This window comes from Passer domesticus, unplaced genomic scaffold, assembly GCF_036417665.1.
Source record: "Passer domesticus isolate bPasDom1 unplaced genomic scaffold, bPasDom1.hap1 HAP1_SCAFFOLD_171, whole genome shotgun sequence".
In the NCBI taxonomy this organism is placed as follows: Eukaryota; Metazoa; Chordata; class Aves; order Passeriformes; family Passeridae; genus Passer; species Passer domesticus.
Window position 1 is genome coordinate 69,052 of NW_026989954.1, and position 17,949 is coordinate 87,000.

At 52.7% G+C, this 17,949-nt stretch overlaps 1 protein-coding gene across 2 annotated transcripts; it reads left to right on the forward strand.

The window, feature by feature from the left end:
- The first annotated feature begins 730 nt into the window (after window positions 1-730).
- Window positions 731-17,838, forward strand: LOC135291978 (zinc finger protein 239-like). 2 transcript variants are annotated; one of them, XM_064406209.1, is made up of 4 exons: window positions 731-1,189; window positions 15,968-16,286; window positions 16,449-16,523; window positions 16,714-17,838. In XM_064406209.1, the coding sequence occupies exons 2-4, from the start codon at window positions 16,211-16,213 to the stop codon at window positions 17,550-17,552; spliced, it is 990 nt and encodes a 329-aa protein (XP_064262279.1). In that variant the 5' UTR covers window positions 731-1,189; window positions 15,968-16,210; the 3' UTR covers window positions 17,553-17,838. The 2 variants fall into 2 exon arrangements, with proteins under 2 accessions (XP_064262279.1, XP_064262280.1); XM_064406210.1 differs by lacking the exon at window positions 731-1,189 and having other exon boundaries at window positions 14,958-16,286.
- Window positions 17,839-17,949: the final 111 nt, after the last annotated feature.

Genomic DNA, 17,949 nt, shown 5'->3' on the forward strand with positions numbered 1-17,949 from the left:
TACCCATGCTGCGTGCACTGGTATCCATGCACCTCAGCTGGGCTGCTGATTTCACCCCTAACTCAGGCTTCCCACCCTTGGGCCTGCTTCCAGACAGCCCAGCTGCATCCCCTTCCCCCTTTCAATCCTAGTTTAAAGCCTTCTCAACAAGTTCTGCCAGTTGACAAGCTAAAATTCTTCTGCCCTTAACAGAAAGATGGAGCCTCGTCCAAGCAGACCAGGTGCTGTAAAAGTTGCCCTATGATTAAAGAATCCAAAATTCTGTTGTTAACACCAACCCTTGAGCCACTTGTTAATAATTTGAGCTCTCCTATTGCTTTCACTGTTCTTCTTAGCCACCAGAGGGACTGAGGAAAAGACTACCTGTGCCCCTGTCCTATTAACCATCTGATCCAATGCCCTAAATTCCCTTTTAATTGTCCTGACACTCCTCTTTTCAATCTCATCACTGCCAGCCTGGAGTATCAGCAGTGGGTAGTAATCAGAGGGCTGAATCAGCCCAGGCAGTCTCTCAGTGATATCCCATACGCAGGCCCCAGGGAGGCAGCAGACTTCTCTGTGGGGTGGGTCTGGGCGACACATGGGGCTCACTGTTCCCATCAGGAGGCAGTCACCCACCATGATTACCCTTTGCTCCTTTTTGATGTTAGAGCTGGTAATCCTCACAGATGAATCATAATTGGGACACTCACCAGACAGATAATTTTCTTCTAAATCATGTGGCTGGCTCTCAAGATCCAGAGGCTCATACCTGTTCTGAAGTGGCGCCTGGCTTGGGAGTGGGGGTCAGGAGCAATTTTTATTATTATGTCCTTGAGCAGGTATCGACTCCAACTCCCCTTCATCTACCAGGTGTCCTTCTATTGTCTGACAGTGGGAGGCATAAAAGAGAGTAGGAACCAAGGAGAGCATTGCTGTCCTGTGAGACCTCAGGGATCCTCAAGGATCCACTGTGACACTGAAGGGCCCAAGGATCCAAGGGACTTTGTGACACCAAGGGGTTCCATGGAACCAAAGGGACATTGTGACCCAGGGAAGCCTCATGGAAACATGGAGGTCATTGGAACACTCTGGGGCCTCAAGGAACTGTGGTGACACCAAGCTGGGTGTGAGTGTGGATCTGCTGGAGGGTCAGAGGGCTCTGCACAGGAACCTGGACAGGCTGGATCCAAGGCCCAAATCCAACAAGGTGAGGTTTAACAATTCCAAGTGCCAGGTCCTGCACTTTGGCCACAACAACCCCTGCAGCACTACAGGCTGGGGACAGAGTGGCTGGACAGCAGGCAGGCAGAAAGGGACCTGCAGGGACTGATGGACAGCAGGCTGGACATGAGGCAGCAGTGTGCCCAGGTGGGCAAGAAGGCCAATGACTGCTGGCCTGGATCAGGAATGGTGTGGCCAGCAGGAGCAGGGCAGTGATTCTTCCCCTGTGCTGGGCACTGGTTGGGCAGCACCTCGAGTGCTGTATCCAGTTCTGGGCCCCCCAATTTAAAAAGGACATGGAGGGGTTGGAGCGTGTCCAGAGAAGGGCAACAAGGTGGGTGAGGGGACTGGAGCACAAATCCTGTGAGGAGCAGCTGAGGGAGCTGGGGTTATTTATCGTGAAGGAAAGGAGGCTCAGAGAAGACAAGGCAGTGTCAGGGCACAGATTGGACTTGATGATCTCCAAGGACTTTTCCAACCTTGCTGATTCTGTGGTTCTCTAAAACCACCCTTGGAGCAATTGCAGGATGAGCCCTGGGCCTCCTCTTCAGAAGCTCCAGCAGCCCAGGTACCTCAGCTTCTCCTGCCAGCCCCAAAGCCCATCCTGTCAGTCCTGCAGAGCCTCTGCAGCTCCTCCTCATTGCCCAGAACAGGGAGCCCCACAGGCAGACACTGCAGCCCAGATGTGCCCCCTTGGCCTGGGGTGCCTCTGGCAAGGGAGCAGCACCAGGCACTGCAGGAGCCTGCAGACAATTCCTGCAGTACTTGGAGGATGATCCTGCTCCCCAAGGGACATTCCCATGGTGCCAAGTCAGGAACTGGAATGGGGAGTAGGGGCAAGAGAGGAAAGGGAAAACAAGGATGGTCTGTCTGCAGGGGAGAGAACAGCAGTGGGCAAGAGGAAGAAATTTGTATCAGGAAGAGGAAAAAAAGCAAATGTCAAGCCAAGGACGTGCTCAGGGCAGTTCAGGGGTGGCTGCCAGGCAGCCTTGGCTCTGAGCAACAGCGTCTGCAGTGGCACAGGAAACTCCCAGCTGATGGGAACAAACTTTCTGGCTGACTGCAGAGGCCAGGACAAAGCTGAGTGCTTTCCCTGGTGTCCCCCAGCCCTTGCTGGCCCCAGGGGCTGATGGCATTTGTGCTGCCTCAGGTTCATGTCCCCACAGCACCAGCATGGGGGTGCTCCCGCCTGCTCTGTGCAATGCAAACAGGGGCTCCTGAGCCAGTGCTGCCGTGGCTGTGCCTGCAAGGATGCGGCACCTGTGTGAGCTGGGGGAGAGGCCAGGGCTGCAGAGGGTGGATGTTGTTGGCAGCTCCATAAGGACGCTCTGGGACGCTGCCCTGGGCTGTGCAGCGCACTGGGGACGGATCAGCCCCTGCTCTGCTGCTCCTTCCCGTCTCCCCCAGGGCCCTTGCAGAGCCCCAGCCATGCTGTTTGCCCCCAGCCTGCCCACAGCCAGCCTGGGGCTGCTCACCCTGGGGCTTTTTTGTGCTGAGCATTAGCCTGGCCGTGTTCTTGAGAGAGCCTGGGCAAGGAGCCTGCAGCCCCCAGGGCCTGGCCTGAGGCGTCAGCGCTGCCCCAGCAGTGCCCATGGCCTGTCCCTGCTGCAGCCCCGGCACTGCCACCCCCAGGACTGTGCCCGGCCCCGAGAGCACTCAGGCCCTGCAGCAACACCAGGGCCACCAGGGCAGCGGGGCAGGGCCACGGCAGCAGCACTGGCAACACCAAGTGCTGCTGCTGCTGGGCACAGCTGCTGTGCCGGCACTGATCTGCCCCAGCTCTGCACACAGACATTGCTGCTGCAGCTCCAGAGAAGGCAACAAAAGGGCATCTCTGCAGAAAACTCTGCTGGGAGATCCTTTAGTTCCTTTAAAGCCACCAAGAGTGCAGTCCTTCATTGACTCAGTGTGTGGACACAGGGATGGTGGAGAGAAAAAAAAATGAGAATTGGCAAAAGGTATGACATTTCTTTGTGGACAATCTGAAAACCATAAAACAAAGAAAATGAACCTCCAAAACAAAGCGAAAAAGAAGTATTGAAAATGCTTTTTATTAAATGTGATTTTCAGAAATTGTCCAGCAGTTCAATGTTTCTGAACGGATCCATTCATCAGTTTCCACACTGCAGCCTTGAGCTCCTGGTTCCTCAGATTGTAGATGAGGGGGCTCAGGGCTGGAGGCACCACCGAGTACAGAAATGACACTGCCAGATCCAGGGATGGGGAGGAGGTGGAGGGGCGCTTTAGGTGGGCAAATGTTCCAGTGCTGATGAACAGAGACATTACAGCCAGGTGAGGAAGGCAGGTGGAAAAGGCTTTGTGCCGTCCATGCTCAGAGGGGATCCTCAGCACAGCCCTGAAAATCTGCACATAGGAGAAAACAATGAACACAAAACAGTCAAGTCCTAAACAGCCACTAACACCAAGAAGCCCCAGTTCCCTGAGATAGGATTTGGATCAGGAAAGCTTCAGGATCTGGGGAATTTCACAGAAGAACTGGCCCAGGGAATTGCCCTGACACAGGGGCAGAGAAAATGTATTGGCTGTGTGCAGCACTGAATAGAGAAAGGCACTGGCCCAGGCAGCTGCTGCCATGTGGGCACAAGCTCTGCTGCCCAGGAGGGTCCCGTAGTGCAGGGGTTTGCAGATGGACACGTAGCAGTCGTAGCACATGATGGTCAGGAGATAAAACTCTGCTGAGATGAAGAAGTGCTGTGCAGCACATCCTGTGTAGGAGATGGTCGTGGTGTCCCAGAGGGAATTGTGCATTGGGGACAGTGGTGCAGATGGAGCCCAGGTCGCTGAGGGCCAGGTTGAGCAGGAAGAAGAACATGGGCGTGTGCAGGTGCTGGCCGCAGGCTACGGCACTGATGATGAGGCCGTTGCCCAGGAGGGCAGCCAGGGAGATGCCCAGCAAGAGGCAGAAGTGCAGGAGCTGCAGCTGCCGCGTGTCTGCCAATGCCAGCAGGAGGAAGTGCCTGATGGAGCTGCTCTTGGACATTTCCTCTGGCTGCACATGGGGACCTGTTAATGGAGAAAGGACAGTGACAAGTCAGGAGAGGCTGCTTGAAGCCAAACCTGGGTCATTCCCTGCAGACTGTCCCACTGGGACTCACCCAGCCTTGTTCCTGCTCTGAGAAATCCTTCCCCAGGTCCCTGCCTGAGCTCCAGTTGTCCTGGCTGAGTGTGCCAGGAGCAGCCAGGTGTCTGCGTGGGGACACCCAGGAGGGCAGCTCAGAGCTTGGAAGGGCACAGCAAGGAGATCCCTGGCTGTGCCCATGATGGGATCTCAGGGAGGGGGCTCAGCTCATTTCCCTTTCCCATGGACTGCTTTGCCCACAGCCCCACAGGTCCCAGGGAAGCTTGGACACACCATTCCCATGGACACCCCTGCCTGGCAGGAATGCCAAGGGCAGTGCCTGACTCAGCTGCTGCAGTTGCCAGAGCCTCCCTGAGAGCAGCAGATAACAGTGACAATATCAGGGCAGGGCAGAAACAAGAGAAGATGCTGTGGTGCTGTGCCTGAGAGGGCAGGGCAGAGACAGCCGGGCACTCAGGACAGTGTTCCCGTGCCCAGCTGTGCCCGGCACCTCCCACACACCAACAGTGCCCTCCTGCCCCAGCACTGCTCTCTTCAGCCCCCTCTCCTTGCCTGAGCATCTCCCTGGGCCTGGACATTCCCTCCTGAGAGGAGCCTTGTCCCTGCCAGTGCTCACAGAGCCCATCCCACCCTGTGTGCCCTGGCCCCGGCCCTACAGAAACCTGCCTGTGTGCAGGGCCCTGCCTGGAGCAGGCTGTGTGTGCAGGTGGGCAAGGGCAGCTCAGGAGAGCCCTGCTGGGCCCTGCAGAGGTGATGCTGCTGCTGTCCAGGACTGAGGAGTGGCTGAGGGCCCTCTGGGAGGCTCCCAGCAGAGAGACTGACCACCCAAAGTTACAGTTCTGGAGTCTCTGTAAATGTTCAAACATTCCTTTGATGATCCTGCATGTCTCATTCACCTCAGAATGTTCCGTGATTCTGGGATTACAATTCCTGTTCTGCCTCTCTCATCCCCCTGTTGTCCCTAATCAAAAGAGTAAAAACCCCTTGCAACGTTGTTAGAACAGTAAAGTAAAAAACAGACCTTTATTGGAAACTTCCATGTGTCCCAGTGGGGATGGGGCACACCCAGCCCCTGATTTCAACAATTTGTTAAGGTTGAATAATTGGGGCATTTAATAGGAACATCCAAAAGCAGATTGAGTTGCCCCAGTTACACACCCTTGGGTCAACCCATTGCAGTAGGTGCAAGGGCTTCTTTGCATTCACTTTTTATTATGATTGCTCATATTCTGGGGAAAAAAAATGTTCTTTTTGTAGGTCCTTTTCCTGATAATAATACTACACAGGATATCAGGAATGGATTTAGACAGTCAGCTTATTGCTCTAAAATCTGAGAGAAAGTTAGGAAACATATTAAGGTTAATGAAGGATTATAGTTATAGGACTATATATTAGCAATTTAATAGAGTTAATTAGGAGATTAATAGAGTATTTAATATAGTAAAGTAAGGATTATAGTTATATAACTATATAATAGTAATTTACAGGGCTACGAATACATGAAAAAATTCATTAAAAACAAAATTCTTTTTGTCATCACCCCAACTGGCCCATCCGTCTCCAAGCAGGAAATTGAAAACATTCTCAGGAAAGCTCCTGATCTTTCCAGCAATGCCAGGTTTACCTTCTTTGGGAAGTGTCCTCCGGAGCTGTGCCCAGGCTGGTGTGGAGCTGGGAGCAGCCCTGCCCCACCCAGCCCCTCTCAGCAGCAGCACCTGCCCTGCTCAGGGTGGCTCCTTCCCCCGACAGCTTCTCCCCAGTGCTGGGAGCAGCTCCTGGGCCGGCTGAGAGCTGTCCCTGGCAGGCAGCAGAGTCCCTGCCCCAGCACAGCGCCCTGGGCTGCAGGAGCCTGCTCTGCAGGACAGCCCTGGGCACCCCTGGCTGCTCTGCACAAGAGAGAATCAGAGAATGTACTCACAGGGTCTGCAGGCATTGGGACGTTCCAGCTTTAGGAAATCACTCCAGGAGCTGCAGCTGCATTGTCCTGCAGCCAGAGGTTCCTGTGCCAAGGACTGGCAGCGATTCTGCCCCAGGCACTTCTCAGCACCTTCCCAGACCTGACTGATTGAAGCTCTCTGTGCCTCTGGGCTGTGCCCGGGCTGGCTGCAGGAAGTGCCCCAGCCCTGCTGGGCTGGCAGAAGAGCTGCTCATCAAGGGAAATGTGCTTTTGAAGCTCTTCTTGCTTACCAGGAGCTGCCTCTGTGCCAGGAGCCCAGCCCAGCTCAGCAGCAGAGACACAGCAGCAGGACTTTAATGACCCTCTGGGGCTTTGTGCTCGGGCCCTGAACATCAGTCCCTGAGAGGCAGCTGAAGAAACCTCTCCAGAACTCCAAGTCAGAATCCAACTGCAAAGTTTCTTGGACTTTTAATGGGTCCCACTGAGGCACATGACTGAGAAAGTGTCCCCAGGCCCCAGGCAGAGCAGAGAACTGGAGGCAGTGATGACAGGTGGGGACAAAGAGGAGCCAGGTCTTGTGCCCTGGGGCACAGCATCAGGGTCTGTGCCACTAAGGACTGGGAGGAGACACCTTGTCCTGAGGCTCTGGGGCCTCCTGGCACAGCCCCAGCCAGGCTGGGCACTGTCAGCCCCTTGTCCTGCCCTCAGCATCCCCCCCTAGCCCACATCCCAGTGGCCTCAAGGATCTGCTGGAAGGAGTCCCTGTGGAGCCTTGCTCAGCAATGGCCCTGGGGGCTCCTTCAGGCTCCCAGGGACTGCAGGTTTTTCAGAGGACTTTGGGTTTGGCTTTTGCCTTGGAGTCTCTGAAAGGTTTGGCGATCATGGCCTCCAATTATCTGCTGTAATTAGTCCCTGGAGAGGCTTTGTCAGTAACAGCACTCAGTGGGGCTCATTAATGCTTCAAGGTACTTCAGTTATTTTAAGGTACTTGGCACCCTTTTGATATAGACTCTATGAGAAAGATTGTGCAGTCACAGCCTCCAATTATCTGCTTTAATGAGTCCCTTGAGAGCTTTGTACTGACACTCAGTGGGGCTCATTAATACGTTGAGATACTCAAGTTTTTTAAGGTACTTTGGAATTTCCTTTCCCCACTGACTCCCTGAGAGGTTTTTGTGCCATCCTGGCTTCCAATTCTCTCCTCCAAGGAGTCCATGAGGAGCCTGTGTTGGGAATGGACCTCAGTGGGACCCATTCATACCTTGAGACACTTTGGGGTTTTCCTCTAACTTTGACTCCTTGAAAGGTTTTTGCAATCTACTTTCAAGCCCTGATGTTCCAAGGCTCAGCTCCAAATGCACCACGGGGCTCATTAGGATCAAGCAGGTCCTGACAAACCATCGTTCTGCCTTGATTTCCCTCTGCTCTCATGAAAGTTCTTCAGGAAGGCTTCTGTAGAGGTTTTGGTTTGCCAATTTGACAATTCTTGGCCAATTCATCAATTAGTGTGGTGGGTTCAGTGTTGGTAAAATACCGGTGCATGCACTAGAATATACTTACTCATTTCCTGCTTTGAGATAGAAATAGGAGAAAGGTAAAGTAGGCTCAAAACTTTAAAAGGATATAAAGGAAAGTTTATTAATAGTAACTAAAAGAAAGAGTTATAAGAATCAGAACAAAACTTTCTGAACACCTCTCCTCTTCCTGTGTTTTCTTTTTTACTCTCAATATAAAGAGACAAAACCTAAAATTTTCGGTCAGTTTACCACCTCTAAAATTGTCTTTCTTCAGTTCACTTTGGGAGAGAAGTTCCTGTGGCTAATGGAGACTTCTCCATAAGAAAACAGTTGTTGTGTGGCTTTGAATTTCAACCAATAGCAGCTGTCTGGAAAAATCTGCAATCATGAAGTCCCTCCCATTTCTTCAGAGCTTTTCCCACTGTTCTGTTTATGAGCCGCGTCATACGCCAACTTATGGGGTATTAGTTTATAGATGAGCTGTTAAAGAGCAAAGGTTCTCTTAATCTATTTGTGAAATCATCTTCATCTCTGGGAACAGAGATCTTTTTCTTCTCTCCCTGAGGCCACAGGGTCTCATCACTCTTCTCTCTTTCTCTGTTCAAACTTCTCATGGGATCATAGCTACTTCAATATTTGCTAATTTTAGCATGGAGGCCTTTGCTGAACAAGTAATCTCCCCATATTTTAAATGTGTTTTAAGGAAAAAGAGAGTCTGATGTATCATTTCTCCATAGCTTTACATGAGGATTTCAGCCCCAAGATCAAGGCACTTTCTCATCCCCCCAGTCTGGGACTCAACTTCCCCTTCACTGACCTCGGTGTCTTCATGTTGCTCCTCTATTTGCCTGCACTTTGTCCTTTCTTCTCCCTCAAGCAAGGATGGAAGCACTGAAAGAGTTAATATCTCTCCCGGGCCCTGCAGATGGTTCCGTGACCCCGGCCGGGCTGGGTCCTTGCAGCCGGAGCTGTTTTACCATGGAGGTTTCTGCAGCGGCTGCGCTGGGGCTGTGTCAGGATGGGCTGTGCTGGGGCAGGGCCAGGATCTCAGCAGCCAGGCCAGAGCACAGCAGCAGCACGGCCAGGGCCCATGGCTTCTCCTCCCCTGCCCAGGGCTTGCGGGTGAACCCCAAGGGTGGCAGAATCTTGGCCGAGCCGGCCCGGCCCGGGGCTGCTCCTGGGGCCCGGCGGATCCTGGCTGGGCCCGGGCTGGCGGCGGGGCAGGGCTCGGCAGCGCCCAGGTGTTGGCAACCGCAGCCATGGCCCGGCCCGGCCACGGCCCCGCGGCCTCCCCTGCCCTGCCCGGCAGCCGATGGGGCCTGGGGGCTCCCTGGGAAGGGGCCCGGCCCCACGGCAGGAGCCGCCCGGCCCGGCCTGGCTGAGACGGGGACTGGGCCAGCCTTGTTACCTCTTTGCTAGGCAGAAGGGAAAGAGACCATCCCAGGCTTTCTCGTCTTTAACATGTGTCTTCACAGAGTCATGTACAGCTTCCTTAGTGGTTTAACAGATTGTCAATTCTCAAAGCTAATTACTGATTGTTTTCTTTGTCAGACACGGGGGAAACTGCTAACAGCTTCTTTTAGAACATCACTTCCGTGATGCAAAACCATCACAACAGCACAGAGCACAGAGCTCCTTTGTCCATATGTAGTGTTCCCAAGGCCTCAAAACCCCTCCTTGGGAGATCTCTGGGCCCACTCCAAGGTGTTTTCAATTGAAAACATGCAGCTCATAGTCTGAGAAAATCCCCAGAGGACAGGGCTAGGCCGACCTTTCTGTCCTGGCTACTTTTGTCCGGGAGCAATCCTTGGATATACCGAATTTGGGAGTCCAAATTCTAATTTTGACCATGGCCCCTGGATATGAAAGATGTTTCTTTTCCAAAGGAATGAAGGAACAGAACACCATTGTTTCCTAGGTAGATGAGAGGTGACCACTAGCGGCCAAGGCCAGCCAGAGCTGGCAGGTTTTGTTCTGGGATATACTCTTGCATAGAGGAAATTTTTTCAGGAGAGTACCTATTTTGGCAATGGGCATCTGAAAAGGGGGACGCTTCTTTTCCATAGCATGGAAAGCATGGAGCCCCAGTGCTCCAGGAACTGCTGAAAGGCAGCCCTTGACTTCCCAAGATCAGCCAGACCTGTCAGGTGGTCCCTGGGACGCCAAGCCAGCCAGACCTGTTCCACATTCCCTCGGTTCCATGGAGCCCCACAGTGTCCCAATGGTCCCTTGCTTCCATGAGGCCCTGAGGTGTCCCAATGCCCCCTTGGTGACACGAGGCCCTGAAGGGTCACAATGGTCTCCATGGTCACAATAGTCTCTGGGTTCCATGAAGCCCTGATGTGTCACCACGGCCCCTTGGTTCCATGGGCTCCAGTGGTGCCACAAGGATCCCCTTGGCTTCATGAGGTCCCCACAGTGTCCCAGGGGTCTCCATGGGAAGGAAAGAACCCAGCCCCAGTGTTGCAGGGCAGTCATCAGAGGCCAAGACCAGCCAGACTTGACAGTACTGGTAGATTTTTCCTGAGAGCAACCCTTGGATATACAAAATTTTAGAGGTGGAATCCCAATTTCAGACATGGACTCCCAGAAGAGGACGGTTCTTTTCCATGGGAAGGAAAGCACAGAACACCGGTGTTTGCGGGGCAGATGAAAGGCGGCCATCAGAGGTCTAGGCCAGCCAGACCTCTGTCCTGGTAGCTTTTGTCTGACAGCAACCCTAGGATATAAGGAATTTGGGAGGTGGAATCCCAATTTTGGCCATTTCTATATAGACAAGAAGGGTGGTTCTTTTCCCTAGGAAGAAAAGCCCAGAGACCAAGGGTTTCAAAGACAGAAAAGGAGAGAGGTGGCTCCTGGGAGGCCAAGCCAGCCAGACCTATTTGTCCTGGCAGTTTTTATTATGGAGGAATCCTTGTATATGTGGAATTTGGGAGAAGGAATCTCAATTTTGACTATGGACACTTTGAGAAGAAGGACAGTTCTTTTCCATTGGAAGAAAAGCACAGAGCCCCAGTGTTTGAAAAACAGGTGAGAGGCAGCCCCCAAGAGGCCAAGGGCAGCCAGACCTGTCTGTCCTGGCAGCTTTCATTTGGGAGCAATCCTTGGATGTATGGAGTTTTGGAGGTGCAATCCCAGTTTTAGCCATGGGCACCTTGTCAGGATGGATGGTTTTTACCTACAGGAAAGAAAAATGCCAAGTCCAAGCGTTTCGGAATATTAAACTTTTAGGCCAACACAGCCTGTCTCTATGGGCTGTTCTTGGACATAGGGTATTTTGGAGGTGGAATCTCAGTTTTGGCTGTGGGTGCCTGGACAACCAGACGAGTTCTTTTCATTAGGAAGGAAAGCACAGAGCCCAAGGGTTTCAGAGGAAGATGAGTGCCAGCCCTCAGGAAGCCAAGGCCTGCCAGACTTTTCAGTGGGGACAGCTTTTGTCTGGGAGTTATCCTTGGTTATAGAGAATTCTGGAAGCAGATTCCCAATTTTGGCTGTGAGTGCCTGGTCGAGATGGATGTTTTTTTTCCCATAAGAAAGAGAAGCACATGGTCCCAGTGTTTCAAAGGCAGATGGGAGATGGCCCTTGGGGGGCCAAGACAGACAGATTTGTTAGTCCTGGCAGATTTCATCTGGGAACAATCTTTGCATGTAAGGAAATTTGGAGGAAGAATCCCAATTTTGGCCATCGCCCCTGGAGGAGAAGGACAGCTCTCTCCACTATGAAGGAAAGCCCTGAGCCCCAGTGCTTCAGGGACAGATGAGAAGCAGCCCTCAACATGCCAAGGTCAGCTGGACCTGTCAGGTGGTCCCCATGAGGCCCAGCCAGCCAGACTTGTTCCATGGTCCATTGGTTTCTTGGGACCCCACAGTGTCACAATGGTCTCCTTAGTTCCATGAGGCCCTGGAGTGTCACAATGTTCCCCCTGCTTCTGCAGTGTCACAATGGCCCTGTGCTCCCATGAGGCCTTGCAATGTCACCATGCTTCATGATTCCACAAAGCCCTGATATGTCACCATGGCCCCTGGGCTCCCTGTGCCCTTGCTGTTTCACAATGCCTCTTCTGTGACACTGCGGGCTCCACAAGGTTACCATGGACCCTTGCCTCCTTGGGCACCCCAGGTTTCACAATGGTCTCCTTGATTCCATGAGGCACCAGAGTGTCACAACTGACCCATGGTTCCATGAGGTTCTGTAGCGTCACTGTGGTTGCTGTCAGAGGCTGGATGAGATCGGTGTCCCGAGACACCTTGGGATGCTCGGAATGCTCGTGTGGGGCCAGGGCTGGGTCAAGCCTTGGTTTGTGGTGGGACAGAGCCTCGCCCCCTGCCCTGGCAGAGCTGTCAATCACACACAAGAGGCGCAATCACACACTAGCAGCTGGTGACTACCCTGACTCTGATTGGACAAGCCACTGGCAGTCCCACCCCAGGGGCGGGCCCATGAAGGCCCAGGGGGTTAAAAGCCGGAGCGCGAGGCCAGCCCATGGTCTGCATCCTGCCTTCTGCTGGGGTTCCTCCGTCGTCAATGCTGGAACCCAAGCGGTTGGTCCCTATGTGCCTGTCTCTTTATAGATCTTCTGTTTTTCTGTTGTTCTCTATTTCTTCTCCTCCTAATGCTACTGACCTGGAACATTTTTGGGTAACTTAACATATTAAGGGTTAAAGGTTTTTAGGTTAAATGTGTGAGAATCCAGGGCACAGGGAATATTTCTCTTTCTGCTCTGAGGGGTCTTGACACCCAGAGAAACACTGCCTTTAACCTTCATCCATGGACAGGACTTCCATGACTTTGAGAGAGATTAGAATTCACCAAAGTGTGAAATAGATAATAGAGAGTAGTATAGTATGTTGCTTGGGTGAGAAATTTAGGTTTTGGGATTTTTAGTATGGTGTAGATAGGAAGCAAGATGCATGAATTTGGGTATAGTCCCTGTCTTCTTCTTCCTCATCTACCTCATTTTCTGCAGCGTTGGTGACACAGCGTGATTGGTCAAGGAAAGCACAGTGCAGAGGTTATATGGACAGCCAAAGCATGACTTATTGGTAGATAAGTAGAAATAATGTACATTTTAAGAGTTAATTGGATGAGACAACTTTAAAAGACCTTGAAACTGTACATTTCGGGGCCATTTTGCAGTGTTTTTCCAGCACGCTGAGCCTGGTCTGCACAGCATGCAAAACTTTAGATAAGATAAAAATAAACAAGAAGTTGAAGACCAAACAAGTCCAGTGCGTCTCCTTTTCCCTAGCACCGAACAGCTGCAGGAGGGTTTCCCCCATCCCAGGAGGCCCCAGAAGGGCCCAACATAAAACAAACATCAATAACTGGTGCCCCGACAATGTTTGTAATAAGTTGTTTTTTCCATTAAGTTGTTTAATGAAGGGTGTTGTCGTAATTAGTCAAGGATGTGAAATGTGTTGATTAAATGACCACTGAGGTCCACCTGTAGCAAACCAAAGTATAAAAGAAGAGAATTGAATAAACTGGTGGATTTTAGCCCTTAGCCCTCTGATCTGAGTCTGTATCATCTCTGACTCCATGGTGACATTTGGGGATCTGTGGGGGCTACTGGGGACCCTTTCTGCACCTCAAGACCCAACAAAAGCCTCTCCAATAAACTTTGCCTGAAGCTCCCACTCTGCCCATGACAGGAACCCCTGGGAGTGTCTGGGACATCCCGGCTCTTTGGCAGCCTGGGGACTCCTGGGATGTCACCGTGAAGCCCCCATGAGTGCCTGTGACAGATCGGTGCCTTTGCAGCCCAAGGTGCCCTGGGATGTCACCGTGGAATGGCTGTGACTGCCTCTGACCACAGGGCTCTTTACCATCCCCAGAAACCCCTGGGAGGTGTCCATGGAGCCCCTGTCTCTACCTGTGACATTCCAGCTCTTGAACAGCCTGGAGACTCTTGGAAAGTCCCCATGGAACCCCTCTGAGGGCCTGTGACAAAACTGATCCTTAGCAGGCAACCATCCCCAGCCCCCTGTTGCTATGGGTCATGGGATCCCAGATCCACAGAATTGGCTGAGCTGGGAGGGACCCATCAGGATCCTGGAGTCCAACTGCTGGCCCTGCACAGGACACCCCAACAATGCCAGCCTGGGCCTGGCAACGCTGGCCAAACGCTGCTGGAGCTCAGAGAGCCCTGGAGCTGGGAGCCTTCCCTGGGGAGCCTGGGCACTGCCCCAGCAGCCTCTGGGCAAAAACCTTTTCCTGAGATCCAGCCTGAGCTTGTCCGGACTCAGCTGCAGCCGTTCCCTCCAGTCCTATCCCTGGGCACCAGAGGGAAGAGGTTCCCACAGCCCCAGCCAGGGACCCGCTCCCAAGGCTGCTGCCATGGCCACCAGGCTGGGACCAGCTGGGATGCTTGGTTTCCATGGACCAGGGTTTAGGAATGGGATTCATTCACCCCAACGTGAGGAACACAAGGCTGCTAGACGTCCCACAGGAAGCCCAGCTCAAGTAGCTAGATTCCTAAATTAGTCCTGAATTCACAGGCTTGGAGACTTTGCCACATGTGAAAATCATAAGTGTCTTTGTCCCTGTCACCTTTGTCACAGCTATACAGAGTTTTTCCTTCCTTTTAATAATCTTGGGCCAAATTTCCATAATTTTTTTTTTTTTTTGGAACCTGCCAGCAGCTGAGCTGGAGCTGTGCAGGAACCGATGAAACTTGGAATTGGCACAGAATTGCTTCTATTGTTGGTTTATTAATGTTTGGGATTTGTTTACATTTCCATCACAAGTGACTTGTGGCAAGAGGAAATGCTCCTCAAGGCATTTAATGTGGTGTTAAGTTTGATTTCTGCCAAGTTGATTTTGTCCAGTGCCCAGGGGATGCTTGAGGGATGCTTGGGAGGGGCTTGGGGGGATTTTGTCCCTGTCCCTGTCACCCCAGGCCATTCCTGGGGTGGTGTCAATCATTCTCACCCCAGGGAATGCCTGGGGGGTCTCCCTCCCTCTCACCCCCATGCCAGGGGGATGCTCGGGGCAGTCTCTGTCCCTCTCAGCCCAGGGGATCCTCGGGGGTCTCTGTCCCCTTGCCCTGGTGGTTGCTCGGTGGTCTCTCCATCCCTCTGGCCTCAGGGAATGCCTGTGCAGGGCTGGGGACCAGGGGCTCTGTGTCCCTCTCACTGCTGAGCGTGCTCGGGGCTGGGGGGGCTCTCCAACCTTCTCATCCCTGGGGAGGCCGGGGTGGTCTCTGTCCCTCTCAGCCCTGGTGTGACCCCTGCCCAAACATCATCGGGGTCAGAGGGACAGAGACACCCCAAACCCCCAGAAGGGCTGGACCTGGGATCATGCTCCTACCCACATTTGTCTGTTTAGCCCAGAAATGAGTTCTGCACATTTAAGGCTGGTTCTGAGAGCGAAGGGAGGGAGGAAGAAGTGAGCAGTTTGTTTTACAAACTGCACTCACTCCTCCACATTCCAGCTCCTGGAGGGACAGATGGTGGGACAGGGCTCTCCTTGGCTTTTAGGGTTTTTTTAGCTCTCTGAGGCAGAGAAGTTCCCTGGACTGTGATTGTTCTTTTTCTTTGGAGCTGTTTTAACCTGCTCTGGACTGAACACCCAGAAGGGCACTGGCAGGTCACACCTGTGATACATTGGGCAGAGTCTGGGCTGTGGCTTTTCCAGTGATGGAGGAACTGATAAGAGACAGATAAGAGACTGATAAGAGAATGAGTGTGCTGAGCTACAGCCCAGGGAGGGACTTGCTGAGCTTGTCATCTCTTTTGGAGTGGCAAAAGGTTTAGTTGTTTAATATTGGTCATTTGCTCTGCTTGTGAATCCCTTGCCTGTTAAATAACCAGGTGTTTTCTACTTTTCTCCAAGGAAATCTTTTCCCAAACTGGTTGGTGGAGAGGCTGCTTGAATTTGCTTTCTAGTGGAATCTCCTTTTCGAGGTTTTCTCCCAAATTTGCCCTAAACCAGGACAGGGCAGTGGGGAGAGGAGAGAGCCCCAAGTAACTGGATTGGCTGGAGGCTGGAGATGGGGACCCTGGGACCCCAAAGTGTGACATTGTCTCCTGTGTGTGTGGCCTTCTCAGGGAGAGGGTCTTACACCTGAGCCAGTTTGGGTAAGGGGGGTGGTGTTCACCCCCCGAGCAGGGATTACCCCACTGTTTCAGGTTGCAGTGCAAGATGTAACCAAATGCATGTTTTCCATCACCACCTTTAGAAACTGTTATATACAGGCGGGGCAGTGTTCTTTATCTCTTCCATGACTCAGCCCTGATAATTCCCTCCAGGGGCTCTCTTCTGTGAATGGGCCATTGAGTGTCCCTGCAGGACTGGTAAAATGACATCATCCCATTGTGGGATGCTCCGCCCAGGGGGAGGAGCCACGCATTCCTACCTGGATATAAACTGAGACTTGTAGCACCAGGAGCATCTTGCCTACTGGATTTCCAGAGGACAAGAGCTCCATAAGCACCACTGGACCTTCAGAGGAAGACCAGACCCTTCTACAGGATCACCGCTTCGACAGAATCATGTTCATCACTGCAACAGGACTGAGGCCACCATCTAATGGGACTGCTACCACCACCCTGACACACAGGGTGCCAGGTTATATCCTGACTCTGTCAGTTTAAGGCAGTGTTTCTGTATCATTGCCTTGATCTTAATTTTCTTCTTAAATTGTAATTCTGGCTTAGACTGTCCCCCTGGTTTGCCCTCAAACCTGTACAAAACTCAATGCATTCATCTCTTGTTTTCCTCCCAAAACAGAATTTCCCATCTCAAAACCACTGCCAGATGGAGGAGAAGGCTGTAAGGAAGAGGAAGATGTCCCGGGACCATCAGGTAGGTGAGGAGGAAGTCACAGCCCCTTTCCCTCTCTCTCCTGCTCCATCTCCCTGCAGAGCACAGCCCAAGGCTGCAGGACAACCCTGCTTCCAACGCTGTCATGCCATGGATGCACTGGGAAAATCTCCTTCCCCTTCCCTCTGGCATGGTGGGAAATCCCATCCTCTCCTTGCCCTGCCTTCCTCAGACAAGGAGCTGAGGATGGAGACCAGTGAGGACAAATCTCCGCAGCAGAACCTTCTGGAAGAGGCCGTTTTCAGTGGCTCCATGGCACAGGAATCTAATGGGGAAGAAAATTCCCTGAGATCCTGCAGGAGGAGGGGCTCCAAACACAGCCCAGGGTGCTCTGAGGAAGAAAGACCCAGCCTGTTCCAGGAAGGTGGACAGAGCTTCAGCCAGAGCTCAGAGCTGATGGTCCATGAGCAGCTTCATGATGGGGAGAAACCCTACAAGTGCTTGGAGTGTGGGAAGAGCTTCAGGCAGAGCTGCCACCTGATCTGCCACCAGAGGATCCACACTGGGGAATGGCCCTACGAGTGTGGGGAGTGTGGGAAGGGCTTCAGCTACAGATCCACCCTTGTGACCCACCAACGCATCCACACCGGGGACAGGCCCTATGAATGCCTTGAGTGTCAGCAGAGATTTCAGACCCACTCCACTCTCCTCAGGCACCAGAGGATTCACAGCGAGGAGAGGCCCTTCCTCTGCCCCGACTGCGGGAAGGGCTTCAAGCAAAACTCCCACCTTGTCACCCACCAGCGCATCCACACTGGGGAGAGGCCCTACGGGTGCCACACCTGTCAGAAGAGGTTTCACAGCAGCTTCAATCTCCTCCTGCATGAGCGGATTCACAGCGAGGAGAGGCCCTTCCGCTGCCCCGACTGTGGCCAGGTCTTCAAGCACAACTCCACTCTCGTCACCCACTGGCGCATTCACACTGGGGAAAGGCCCTACCAGTGTCCCCAGTGTGGGAAGAGCTTCATCAACAGCTCTAACTTGACCCAACACCAATGGAGTCACCTGTAAGGGAAGCCCTGCAAATGCCCCTTGTCCTGGATTGACTATATGATGCTTTTATCCCCAGTCGTCTTGTTCTATTTATACTGAATAATACATTTTACACCTTTAAGACTCTCTTCCAGACAGTGAGGAGGGGAGGGAAGAAGCGCGCAGTTTGTTTTCAGACTGCTCTCACTCCTCCACATTCCTGCTCCTGGACTGTGTTGTCTGCGGATGGACAGACAGCCGGACAGAGCTCCTTTTTCCCTTTCTCTTGCTTTTAGTTAGTTTTAGCTAGCTGAGGCAAAGACGTTCCCTGGACTGTGATTTTTTCCTTTTTGCTTGGACCTGTTCAAGCCTGCTCTGCACTGAACACCCAGAAGAGCACCGGCAGCTCCACCTGTGACCCCTGGCCGGGCCTGGG